This window comes from Rhipicephalus sanguineus, chromosome 1, assembly GCF_013339695.2.
Source record: "Rhipicephalus sanguineus isolate Rsan-2018 chromosome 1, BIME_Rsan_1.4, whole genome shotgun sequence".
Classification (NCBI taxonomy): domain Eukaryota; kingdom Metazoa; phylum Arthropoda; class Arachnida; order Ixodida; family Ixodidae; genus Rhipicephalus; species Rhipicephalus sanguineus.
Genome location: NC_051176.1, coordinates 246,529,832 through 246,541,150, shown reverse-complemented (window position 1 = coordinate 246,541,150; position 11,319 = coordinate 246,529,832). Strand labels below are relative to the sequence as shown.

At 44.2% G+C, this 11,319-nt stretch overlaps 2 protein-coding genes across 2 annotated transcripts; one reads left to right on the top strand and one right to left on the bottom strand.

Annotated features, from left to right (window-relative positions):
- Positions 1-2,077: 2,077 nt before the first annotated feature.
- On the top strand, positions 2,078-5,282 carry LOC125756343 (uncharacterized). Its single transcript, XM_049410915.1, has one exon. It carries the CDS (start codon positions 2,316-2,318, stop codon positions 4,908-4,910), a length of 2,595 nt encoding a protein of 864 aa, XP_049266872.1. The 5' UTR covers positions 2,078-2,315; the 3' UTR covers positions 4,911-5,282.
- Positions 5,283-8,638: 3,356 nt separating this feature from the next.
- On the bottom strand, positions 8,639-11,319 carry LOC125757237 (uncharacterized). The gene is made up of 3 exons (XM_049412674.1): positions 10,719-11,319; positions 10,325-10,554; positions 8,639-8,791 (listed from the first exon to the last, which is right to left on the bottom strand). The coding sequence occupies exons 1-3, from the start codon at positions 11,317-11,319 to the stop codon at positions 8,639-8,641; spliced, it is 984 nt and encodes a 327-aa protein (XP_049268631.1).

Here is an 11,319-nt window from a genome sequence, read left to right as displayed (position 1 = left end):
CATCTACCATGACGTGGCGTGATGTTGAGGCTATCGGCCGCGGCCTTGGCAATCAGCAACCGCGCGTTTACACAACACGCCGTTGCCGGATATAATCGCAGAGACCGTGGCCGATAGCCTCAACACCATGTTGCGACACGGTAGGTGACGCAGCAACGCAGTTTTCCGTCGCTCCGCCATGCGCTGCAGATCCCGCAAACTTTTGCGGCCGACGGTACTTTATGATGGATATTTCCAATGACATGTGATGTATCTTGAATGTGCCTGGCCATTTTGTTCTTTATGCAATTCCTGGAAAAACCGTCGTCGAGGGTTGAGAAGTAAGCATATAAGTAAGTCAGTTCTGCCAATGCAGCCACAGCATCGACAGGAACAAGCAGCCCTGATGAGGAAAGGACACAGTCCCCGTGAAAGAGCATTTTGCACGCCTTATCCTGGTATGCAAGACCACTTAAAGGTGGGCACTACTACATTCTTAAATGACTCTGTAGGTTAACAATGCAACAGTACAAAAAAAACTAAATTTACTTAGGTGAAAAAAATTAATTTTCTTAATTCTCAGATCCGGCGACCACAGCTTGATGCTTTGCCGGTGAAGACCTTTTTTACAGCCGCTGAACGTCACGCGTGAACCCAAAAGAAATGAAGGTCTAACGTACTGTGCTAATAGAGTGTAGGCGAAGCTATCACGCCTGTTCTGCTGCCTGCGGTTTGTCATGAAAACCTTGGGTGTTGCCTGGAGTAGTGCGACGATGATGCTATCATGTTCAACAAACTGTATTGCTTTCCACTCGCTTCGGTATACATGCAATGTCGGTAGCCGCCGCACGCCACAAGACCGAAAAAATCTGCAGTCTAAAGCTTCACAAAAGCAAAGCAATGACCTGGATTAATCAGCCATATTACCACTAGCCCCAGCAAAAGCTTAAATTTAATACCTCAGTTTTCCTCTGCGGCAGCACTGAGATTTTGTTATTGAAATAACGTGTAAACATGCTTCATTATATTGAGGTTAAAAATATATGGGGTTCTGTTGACATGAAGTTGTGAAAAGCGAAATACTTTGTTATATAGAGAATTCGTTATATTGAAGTTTGTTATATCGAGGTTTTACTGTATATGCTTCCAAGCACGGCAATTTCCAGTTGCTATAAAACACAGACTACAAATGAATTTATAAGCTCCTCGGTGACTGAATTAATGTGCATCTCTTGTGTTTGCACCATGCTGTTATTCTTTTGTGGGGAGGTTTATGCGATGTCGGAAGGAAGCTTATGCAGACATCGAAGGTGTAGCTGTTGCGAACAGTGAAATAAAATTAATAACGATTATGATACTCCCTGTAATGCAAAATTTGAGCGCAACTCGATGCATATTTTCTGTGTTGCCAGACAGCGTAAATCCCAATGGCATGAATTGTGTGCGTTTCCACACAGATACGTAGTGCACTCTTAAAAAATTGCCAAACACCATGATAAGAATGATTATCATGTAATTGTTGAATGTTGCTTTATCTATTTCAAACACTATACAGTGACAGCGAGAAGCGAAAGGTGGACAAGATGCGTGTGCTGGCACTGTTGAGAAAATGTTCTGCCAAGATGCACAGAAGGGCAGGGCCACCTGGCGGCTTCGCAACAAACCAAAATGTCACACCAAGTGACTGTGTTGTGAACTTTGATTAGCAGACGTGCACATGTTGTGTGCGCATGTGTGTGCGCTCGGTTGACAAGGTACACCAATGCTCTATGCAGGAACAGGTGCCCAAAAGCTGCGCTCGAAAGTGGTGAAATATAAAGTAGTCAACGACACATTTCTCTGTCTAACCTATTCTCCCCTCTCTTTATTTTTGCATCTGCAGTAAACAAATCTTTCAAGTGGCTTATTGAAAATGTCTGTGGAGTGGAACTTCGAAGCCACTTCCGAAATTGAGACAGTAAAAATGCAGTGCCTATGCTTTGTTGCATGTGTCTATTATTATTTCTTTATGTATTGCACTCTTGTAGTTAACTATGAAGCAGGTACCAAAAGCAGTCATTCACCTCCCTGCTTTTCACATGTGTGCAGGGTTCCCATATGTGTGGGCGACAACGTATGTGACCTACGAAAGCTGGAGGCTCTCGACCCCACTGAGTCCACAAGCGAGCTCAGGACTCAACTCGCCAGCACCCTGTCTCCAACTTTGTTCCGAGTTGCACGGCTTTGCAGTCACCAGAACATCTGAGACTGACACCTTCACCAGGTCACTGTGACTGCAGCATCCTTATCTGTACCTACTGGCATAATTAGCTTTAGCAGGGTGCCATAGTATTATAATGGCAGAAGACTTGGAAGCTCAGAAAGTAATCATCACTTCGATACTGTGCGCACATAATGGAAGCATGTCGCTTTCCAAATTTCAAAAGGAGTACAAGTCAATTGAAGGTCATGTACCCTTCACAAAGTTCGGTTGTGCCACTATTCACCAGTTTCTAAACAAAATATCTGATACTGTTGAGGTTGTACACATGTTCGGTGGAAAAGTAGCACTATGTGCTAAAGCAAATCATGGTGTTGATAAAGTGGTCAAGCAGCAAAAGCCAAATGCAGAAAAACTTCGAAAGCAGCACAAAAACAGTGCCTCAACTCACAAAGAGCATACGTATGTGCAGAGTCTATGTGTATCTTTAAAAAAGGAGTGTCCAGCACTCGTTCAGGAAAGTATTCCCGTCACAATGCAACCTTTCAAGAGGTTGGCAGGAGACACTTGCATTGACACAAAATGCTGTACTGACATTAACTGTCAGAGTCAAGACAAGGGATTATATGCGCAAGCAACGCACATCATTCCAAGTGGTCACACACATGAGCCTAGATCCCTTGAACAGAGTATAATGGCTGGTGCTCAGACTGAAAATGCACCATCCTTTCCAAGTAGACGTTCTGATGAAACAGGGCAGGTGCTTATTGTCCGTGAACAGAAGGATAACAAAACGTCAAGTGATTTGGTCGTTGGTGTACCTGATGTAGTCGCAGCTTGCATTAAAAGACTATTACAGGAATATCGGAATGGACTTGAGCTTGGAGAACTGTTGGAAAAGTGCAAGGAGAAAGTTGGCAACAGTGCTTACTTCATGCAAAGGAAACACATTGAAGTCATTCAAGATGTCTTGTTCTCAATGTCTTCAGTTTGTGTTGTTGCAGACTCTGAGCAGAAATTTAGGGTTATGATTCATAAAAGTGGAACAGATGAACAAAATCCAGCTACTTCCTTGTCTGACCAGCTCATCTGTCAACTGATGTCTGTTCTTATTGAGCACCCTCAAGGTCTTGAAATTTCAGAGCTGCTCAAACTGCATCATGCGCAGTTTGGGGAGCATGGCTATATTAAGGACCTTGGCCCAAGTACAAGTGATTTTGTTCAGAATTTGCTCATTAAAGTTCCGCACACTGTAGTAATTAATCATGGCAATGGGACATACAGTGTCAAGCTCCACAGAGAATGCCAAATCCATCATCCACACGTACAGCAGCGACCAGCATCATTTGCAAGTGCTGAAAATACCAGTGTTCCATACATTACAAGGGCATACTGTGTGCAGGAATTGCCAAACAGCTTGATATTCCCAGTGGCTGTTGGAGAAGTGTTCTCTCCATCTGAATTTTATATATTGCTAACTGATGATTCCTTGGTCAGCAAGCTGAATTATCTAGTAGAAGAACTGAACTTATTTTACTCCACGGTCCCTGCTGATTTTTGCTCTGTGAGCTCCGAGGATTTGAAGCCAGGCTTAGTATGTGCTGCACTTTGTGCACATAATGGCATACAGGTCTGGCAAAGAGTAATTGTACGAAGAGTCACCAATCATAATGTACGTGTGTCCCGCATTGATCGTGGCACAGTCGCACTTGTCAGCATTCACAACATACGAAGGCTTCGAAGTGACTTCCTACAGCTTCCTGCGCAAGCTATCAAAGCCTCTCTTGCAAATGTAAAGCCCAGAAGTCAAAAGTCATGGTTACGTGAAGCCAAATATCGCTTCTTGCAGTTTGTCTCAAAGAATGACTGCATGTGCTCCATGGTAAGCAGGAAAGACGACATATATTTGGTAGAGTTAACACGGGCTACTGATGGAGCTGACCATGCGTCCTCTCTCACAGATATGCTTGTTGATGAGGGATTGGCACAAAGCACGAAAATGAGTGAAGAAAGAATGTCTGGAAACTTCATGGACGCATGGATGCTGTCAGAAGGTCACCATGTCAATGTGATCACATGGAATTCAGTGAAATATATGTCTGCACTGGGTATCTCAAAGCTTTTCGGTTGTGACAGTGATTTGGTCTCACGTAAGCTTACAGAGAAGGGCATCTCTTTTCGAAGAGCTGTTTTGGACAGAAAATGTGACCCAGCATTTCATTACAGGATATGCCTGTGCGATGGCACTTTCACTGATGATGGTATCCAGTTGTACCTTTTGGTAAATGTTCCAGACATTCTCAGACTCTTACAGCATCCATCGAAAGATTTGGCCGATGAGTTAGAGAGCAGGTCGCTGGAACCAGGTGCTATTGTCGACATTTCGTCTACACTTTCGCCTCCAGATGCAGTGGAAGAGGACGACCTGCAGATGAAATTAGACTTTTACATGCAGACACAAGATGCTTTAAGAATGGCAGCATGCCAGAACCCAAGCCCTTCCACTGTGTCTCAGCTGAACTATGTGAAACAAAAGGTGCACTCACTTGTGTGCTTGTTGGAACAACGGGACAGGATGGATGTACACCAACAGGAACAAGAAAAAGAACCAACTCTTGAAAGTGAACTAGTCATGGAATGTTCCGACAGCATCACGGAAAATTCTGAAGATAGTGCTGCCACAATTGTCGTTGGAGATTTCTGCGACTGTATTCTAGAGCAAACCTGTTGAAGCATAAAGCATTGAGTGCTTCCAAATAGAAATTGGATACTTCCAAGAGCTAAATGTTGTGGAAAATATACAGTACAAATTTTTGCAATTTCTGATGCCTTCAAAGCAGAAGCAAATAACTAAGAAGTGTGAACTTAGTCTGCATAGTGTGGCCTTGCAAACAAATTTTAAAGAAAGCGTTCGCATTTTCTGATGAAAGTGAGGCAGAAGGGAATGTGAACTTTTTTTTTTTTTGCCTTCTTTTCCGGTGAAGACATTTTAAACTTCTGCAAGTTTGACATATGACTTCAAAGCAGAAGTGAATGACATTTTTACCTTGTGTTCTATTTTCTTTGTGTACCTGCTACATTGAATAAATTTTTACATTTTTTATATTATGCACCACATGAATCAATGGAGTGATTTTTGTGTGAACTTACTCAGCTATCTGCTAGGGGTGTAGCCAGAAATTTTTTGGAGGGTTGGGGTTCAACCAACCTTTATTTATATTTGTGTGTGTGTTTGTATGTGGGCATGTACATATAAAGATGCAAAATTGAACATTTGGGGGGGGGGGGGGGGGCTGACCCCGCCCCCCCTCTCGCTATGCCAATGCTGTGTAAATCACGTCTTTCTGGCCAAACATGTTCAAAGGCAAGCAATTGAGTACCACAGTATTTCAGTGTGTAATATAGGCTACTTAGGAAAACCAATAAAATGCCAAGGAATTTCACAAGTTCGTTCACAAATACCTCAAAAAGAGTGGAATATTTCGGGGTTGCCTGCGAAGTGATCGCGAACATGCCTTGAGAACTCTCTTGCTGCAATTGCGTGCTTGCAGCTTCTTAAATAAGCAGTTGAAAGTAATAAATTTCTTCCCATTTAGCCAAGAAGTTTTTGTAATTGGAAATACTTGGTCAGCTCTTCAAAATATACAAATGATCGAACAGTTTTCTCTGAAGATCAACGCACACAAGTGGACATGGATGTTCGACGGTGTGTGTGCGTGTGTACGTTGGAACAGCCTCCTCGCATGAAGGGGATCCACTGAAACCAGCTTGTTCCCTAGGTTGATTAAGGTCAATTGTGGCCCTTATCCTATGCGAAATTATGTTCGTGAATATTTTAACAGCACTGAAAAAAGGCTGATAGGTCTGTAGTTCTTCAAGCCTTTCACATCTCCCTTTTTGAGTATATTAGCAAAATACTGGCGTCTTTCTGACCTGCTGGTAGATTTGAACTTTTAAAAGGTATAATGTGTAGAGTGTCACAAGCTTCTTAAATAGAAAATCTCCTCCATCTTTGATCAAATCGGTTGTTATACTGTCTTCTCTGACCGCTTTTCTGCGGGACATGCCTCGTAGGGCCTTGCTAACCATACATATGCATGCATGCGTGCAAACAGTGGCGTAAATCATGGGGGGGGGGGGGGTCAGGGGGTTCCTGACCCCCCTTGTGTTCAGGCTGGGAGGGACACCTCTTGCAAGTGACCCCTCTTGAGATTTACCTTTCAAACATCCTATTGGAATTTCATGACAGTTAACGACAGCGCATTCACTGTAAAAGCAACTCTGAAATCTGAAGCCCTTCCAGTGAGCAGAAACGAAGTATAAAAAGTAAAAGCTCCTTGTTGTTTCAAAAAGCACTGTAGAGCACAAGCTTTCTGAAATGCTACTGGTTGCTCCTGATGTGCCGCAAATGTTTGTTATGTTGGGCTTGAAAATTTAACGTAAATAATCTCGAATCATCTACCGTTACTTAGGTCGACAATTTGCTGAAAACCATTCACAATGTAAGTATACATCCGATTGCTCAACTATGATAGTGTTATTTTTTTAAACATTACCGGTGAATATAAGAATGCTTTACAAAAAATTTTCCAGCGGTAAATCGTGCCAGGCTATGGGGAATGCAGCTGAAGTTAAAGATGAGCTGTACCTTCACGCGTTATCACCAAAAAGGGCTAGCTTGTCGTTTCGTGGTTTGACCTGAATGATATGGCAGGAAATATGCTAGAGCCTACCTACGTGTTACACTTAGAAACAAACTTCGCCATGCAACGTACGCTTATGTACTGTTGGTTGCTCACGCTCGTTATTTTTAAATTTTCATTTGAAAGCATAATCTTAGTTTTGATATAAATAAAAATAAACCTCTTTACAAAAACAAAATGGCCACCATTGCACCACGTGCATCCCCCCTTGTTTTTTGGGGATTTATGCCACTGCGTACAAATATCCCTGCCCTGTACATATATGCAAGCAGCTTGCCCATGTGGGTTGGGGGCCCATTAATGTAGCCATAGAGGAAGGAAAAAGACTTGGAGGGAGCGTCACGTGACAGTACTGAAGCCTGTCTTCATCGTGTGATAGGCGATCACTACTATTGGTCAGCTCGCTTTGGTTGCGTTTGCTGTGGGCACTGCGGGTAATCCTGCCCTAGAGTTCCTGTATATGCTACCTTTTGGTAACCCTATCCTCCCCAAAAGAGCCTGAATGGTGAATGGGTCAGGTGACCGGTGATATACCGAATGTCTAACGACGCGGAATGTCCGATTGAGAAGGGAGGAATAAGTGCAAGTCAAAAATTGTCAAACAGCTCATTCATTAGGTTGAGATTGATTAAAGACAACATGTCATTGTTTCAGTGTTTTTTAAATACTGGCTGTCGTGCTATATTATTTTTTTCCTTGATAAGGCCAAAGTGTCATTCGAACGTGACCTTGAGTGAAAGTGGGCATGTGGTACAAAAAGTCGCATGACCGCCTCATGACTTGAGGCTCGCATGCTGCTCGTTCAGTTAGTCTCTGCAGCATTCGCGTGACCAAAAAAAAAATAATAAGCGGTGTTCATGTGATATAAAGTGCACGGTAAAATGACCTCACTGAACGGCTTTCGCCTTCGAGTCATCTTGGGCGAATGCATAAGGAACCTTATGAGTTTTTGTAATTTGCTTTATTTACATTGAAGCTGTATATGGCTAGAACAATACGTTAGTTTTTGAGCAGTACTTCAGCAAGCAGAACCTCCTAGCGTCCTCTGGGGAGCAGCGAAAGGATTAATGTGTATTGAAGCATTAAAGTGAGACCCCTGGCGCTCTCTATGAAGCGGCGGAATAAACTGATGTATTAATGGGAAAACTTTTGCTTCCGATGCAGGGCCGCGCCCTCACGCTCCGAAGGCAATTGTCTTAGCCACTATAGGCTACACACATGCTAGCGAAATGAACACAGTAAAATATCACTTGAACGAATGTCAGTTAAACGAACTGCTCAGTTGGACAAATTTCCCTTAAATCCCCCACGAAAGCACCATTGAAACCAATGCTAACTCACTTCAGTTTAACAAAATTCACTGCAAAGTGCATTTCAGTTCTACGAACATATTTTCTGACACCATCCATTGCCTCCCAGGTCATGTTGATCTCTTCAATAAATGCAACCGCACTTTTTGTAGCACTTGTTTACTGTGGCCTTCGCGATCAGCTCTGCGAACGGCATTTCATGACCACGTGACGAAAAGTGGGCCCTATGTCCTTGAACTCAATTGGCTGCCTACATATTTTCGAAGCCAGCCAGAGTCATAGCCGCCAGGGGCGTAGCCAGGGGGTGGGGGGTTCAACCGCCCCCCCCCCCCCCCGAAATTTTTCAGTTTTGCTTGCGTATATATACACGTGCACATACAAACGCACGCACGAGCATACATAAAGTATGGTTGACCACCCCCCCCCCCCCCGAAAAAAATTTCTGGCTACGCCCCTGATAGCCGCACAATCTTAGCATATACAACTGAATTCTTGTTGTCATAAGTGCCAAATGGAAGCACATGTCTCTGGATGAAAAACTGGATGTTTTTCGTAGAAGCACTGATACACTTGAAGTAACTGTCCAGCGGAGTGTTGTGCTGAGGAAGGTCCATGAGAACTTGGCCACAGTAATGTTGAATTCCAATGGCGGAGTCGGAGCAAGGTTTTCTGCGCCTTTTGGAGCAAGTATGTTCTAATGGCAGAGTGAGGGCGGGAGTCAAGCATTCCAATGAAAGAGTTGGAGTAGATTCAGAGCGGGAGTCGCTCCGTGGAATAGGAAACGTTGCTCCGCCAAAATCAGCGGAGTCGACTGGAACTCGCCGTGACATACTTCCTTTAACACGTTGTCCTGCTTGAGGGGGCGCTGCCGCTGTCACGTGCTTTGACAGTAATGGCGTGCGACATGGGCGTCTGGGCAAATCGTGTGGCATTGCTTCCGCTGATCGATAGCGACAGCTCTGAGTCAGAAAACTCCAGTTTCTGCATGAGTGATTTATCGGATAGTGACAACGACGCTGAAACTACTGCGTACGAGTGGAAATTCGACAGCGGAATTAGCAGAATGGAATAACTACACGCAAGGTATTCTGGGCAACTCAAGCACTTCCGCTTCCTTGCTCCCTTGCTTGCTCCGGCGGCGTGTATTGTTTTGCAGTCGTGGATTTGGAGGCATTGCTCTGCGCCAGAGTCAAGTGCTCGCTCGCAGTCTATAGGCTGCTCCGACTCTGCCATTGGAATTCAATATAACTCAATTCGTGGCCAGTGCAGTGTTATAAACACAAGTGCAGCAAAAAATACTGTATTAATTTTTTGCAAGATTCTCAGTAAGCACAAATTCACAATCAAATGAGCATCATGACAAATAAATAAGTGAAATTTCATTTCAACACCTGATGTTTCCTTCAGCTTGTGATAAGCTACAACAGAGCTGTTTCAGTTCAGTGAACTTTCATTTTAACGAAATTTTTGCTGAGGTCCCTTCAAGTTCATTCAAGTGAAGTTTCACTGTATATCTGAACCATATGAATGCCCTGTATTTTCGAAGAGCAACGTGCCTATGAGGAAAGACAAGGAAAATGGCAACGGGAATGTCAACAGTGCCTTGGTGCGGCAGTAAATAATTCATTAAATAAGAAAAAAAAGAAGGTCCTAAGGATTTCACGCCCTTGATATAAGGCGAAAAATGTCTTGCCAGCAGTGCATTTGTGTTAAGAAATGAAGCCAACTTTAGGAGGATGGGTGTAAGCTTGATTTTCGTACGCTGGCTTTCCCATGTCGTGTGTTGCAGTGAAGCTTACCTATAACCTCGATGGTGGTGTCGTCTTCAGTGTGTCGGGGTAGGGTCTGCACAGTTGGTTTGATGTTGATGGACACATACACAACCTGGTATTTGATACCAAACTAGCCTCCGCTGTGTCACCTCTGTACGTGCCCTGTGCTCAATAGCTTCGCTGGTCATCCACCTTCGCAGAGTGGAATGGCCGATTTTTTTTTCTTGTCTTGACAGCACGCTTGTTATGTTTCCACTTGGGAACAAGTGCAATGGCGAACACCAGATTTTGGTTATCAATTGTCCGGCACTTTGGATTCTTGATCGCTTTGATCAGTGCTTCACTGGATGGGAACTTCACCTGGGCATAGCCATCCTTCTGCACCTTGAGCACTTCGCCTGTGGGGAATAGGGCAGCCAGCTTATTCTTGTTTAAGTACACGCTGTCGTCACTGGCCCTGCTATGCTCGTCGTCTTCGTCCTCCCTGTGATGCAGATGCTCCCGAGACTGTTGCATTTCTTCCTGACACTGACGCTTTAGGCACCCGCCGTATATCCAATGTGTCGGGCTGAAACTGAGGGCGCGCTGGGCTGTTCCATCGTCCACCACAATAGGAAGCCTTGATAGCAGCTCCCTTTAGGTTAGCCCCTCGCAGTGAGTGCACAGCTGCCACAGCTTCTTCCTTGTTGGCATATTGCATGCACAAAAGCACACGCAAGTTTCTTGTTTTGGTGTATTTGTCGAACTACATTGCCATTCTTGCAGAGCTTCTTGATATCATCCTTCGTGACCCCATCAGTAAATGAAGTCAGCATTACATCACGCAAGTCTCGTTCCTTATAGTCAAGGACAAAAAATGCTGGAATGTGATCTTCTAATCGAATTTTCTTTGCCGGAGAGGATCCTGCATCAAACTCTGCCGTACGCTTGCCATTGACAGCTGCCACCACAGGAACTTTCTCCTTTGGCGTCTGTGGTGATTGCTTCACAGGACTTTTCTGCTGCTGACCTTGTGCCTTTGTTGCAGCAGATTCTTGTTTTGTGGCCTTCGGAGCTGGCACGTCCTCATCTTTAGACTCCTCGTCAAGTTCTTCATCATCCAGCTCTTCATCATCAAGGCCTTCATCATCGAGCTCCTCATCATCAAGCTCTTCATTGTCTAAGTCTTCATCAGCTCCGCTGAGATCAGAGTCTTCGTCCATAGAAAAATCGTCGTCTTCCTCATCCAAATCATCGTCATCATCATCCAGACTCGCTGCCAGCGGTTTCTTGGTGGGAGGTGCCTTCTTTCCAGCCTGACTGGCACTTTTCGGGCCAGACTTCTGAGCTTGTGCGGGACCTTTCTTGAAAGCCAT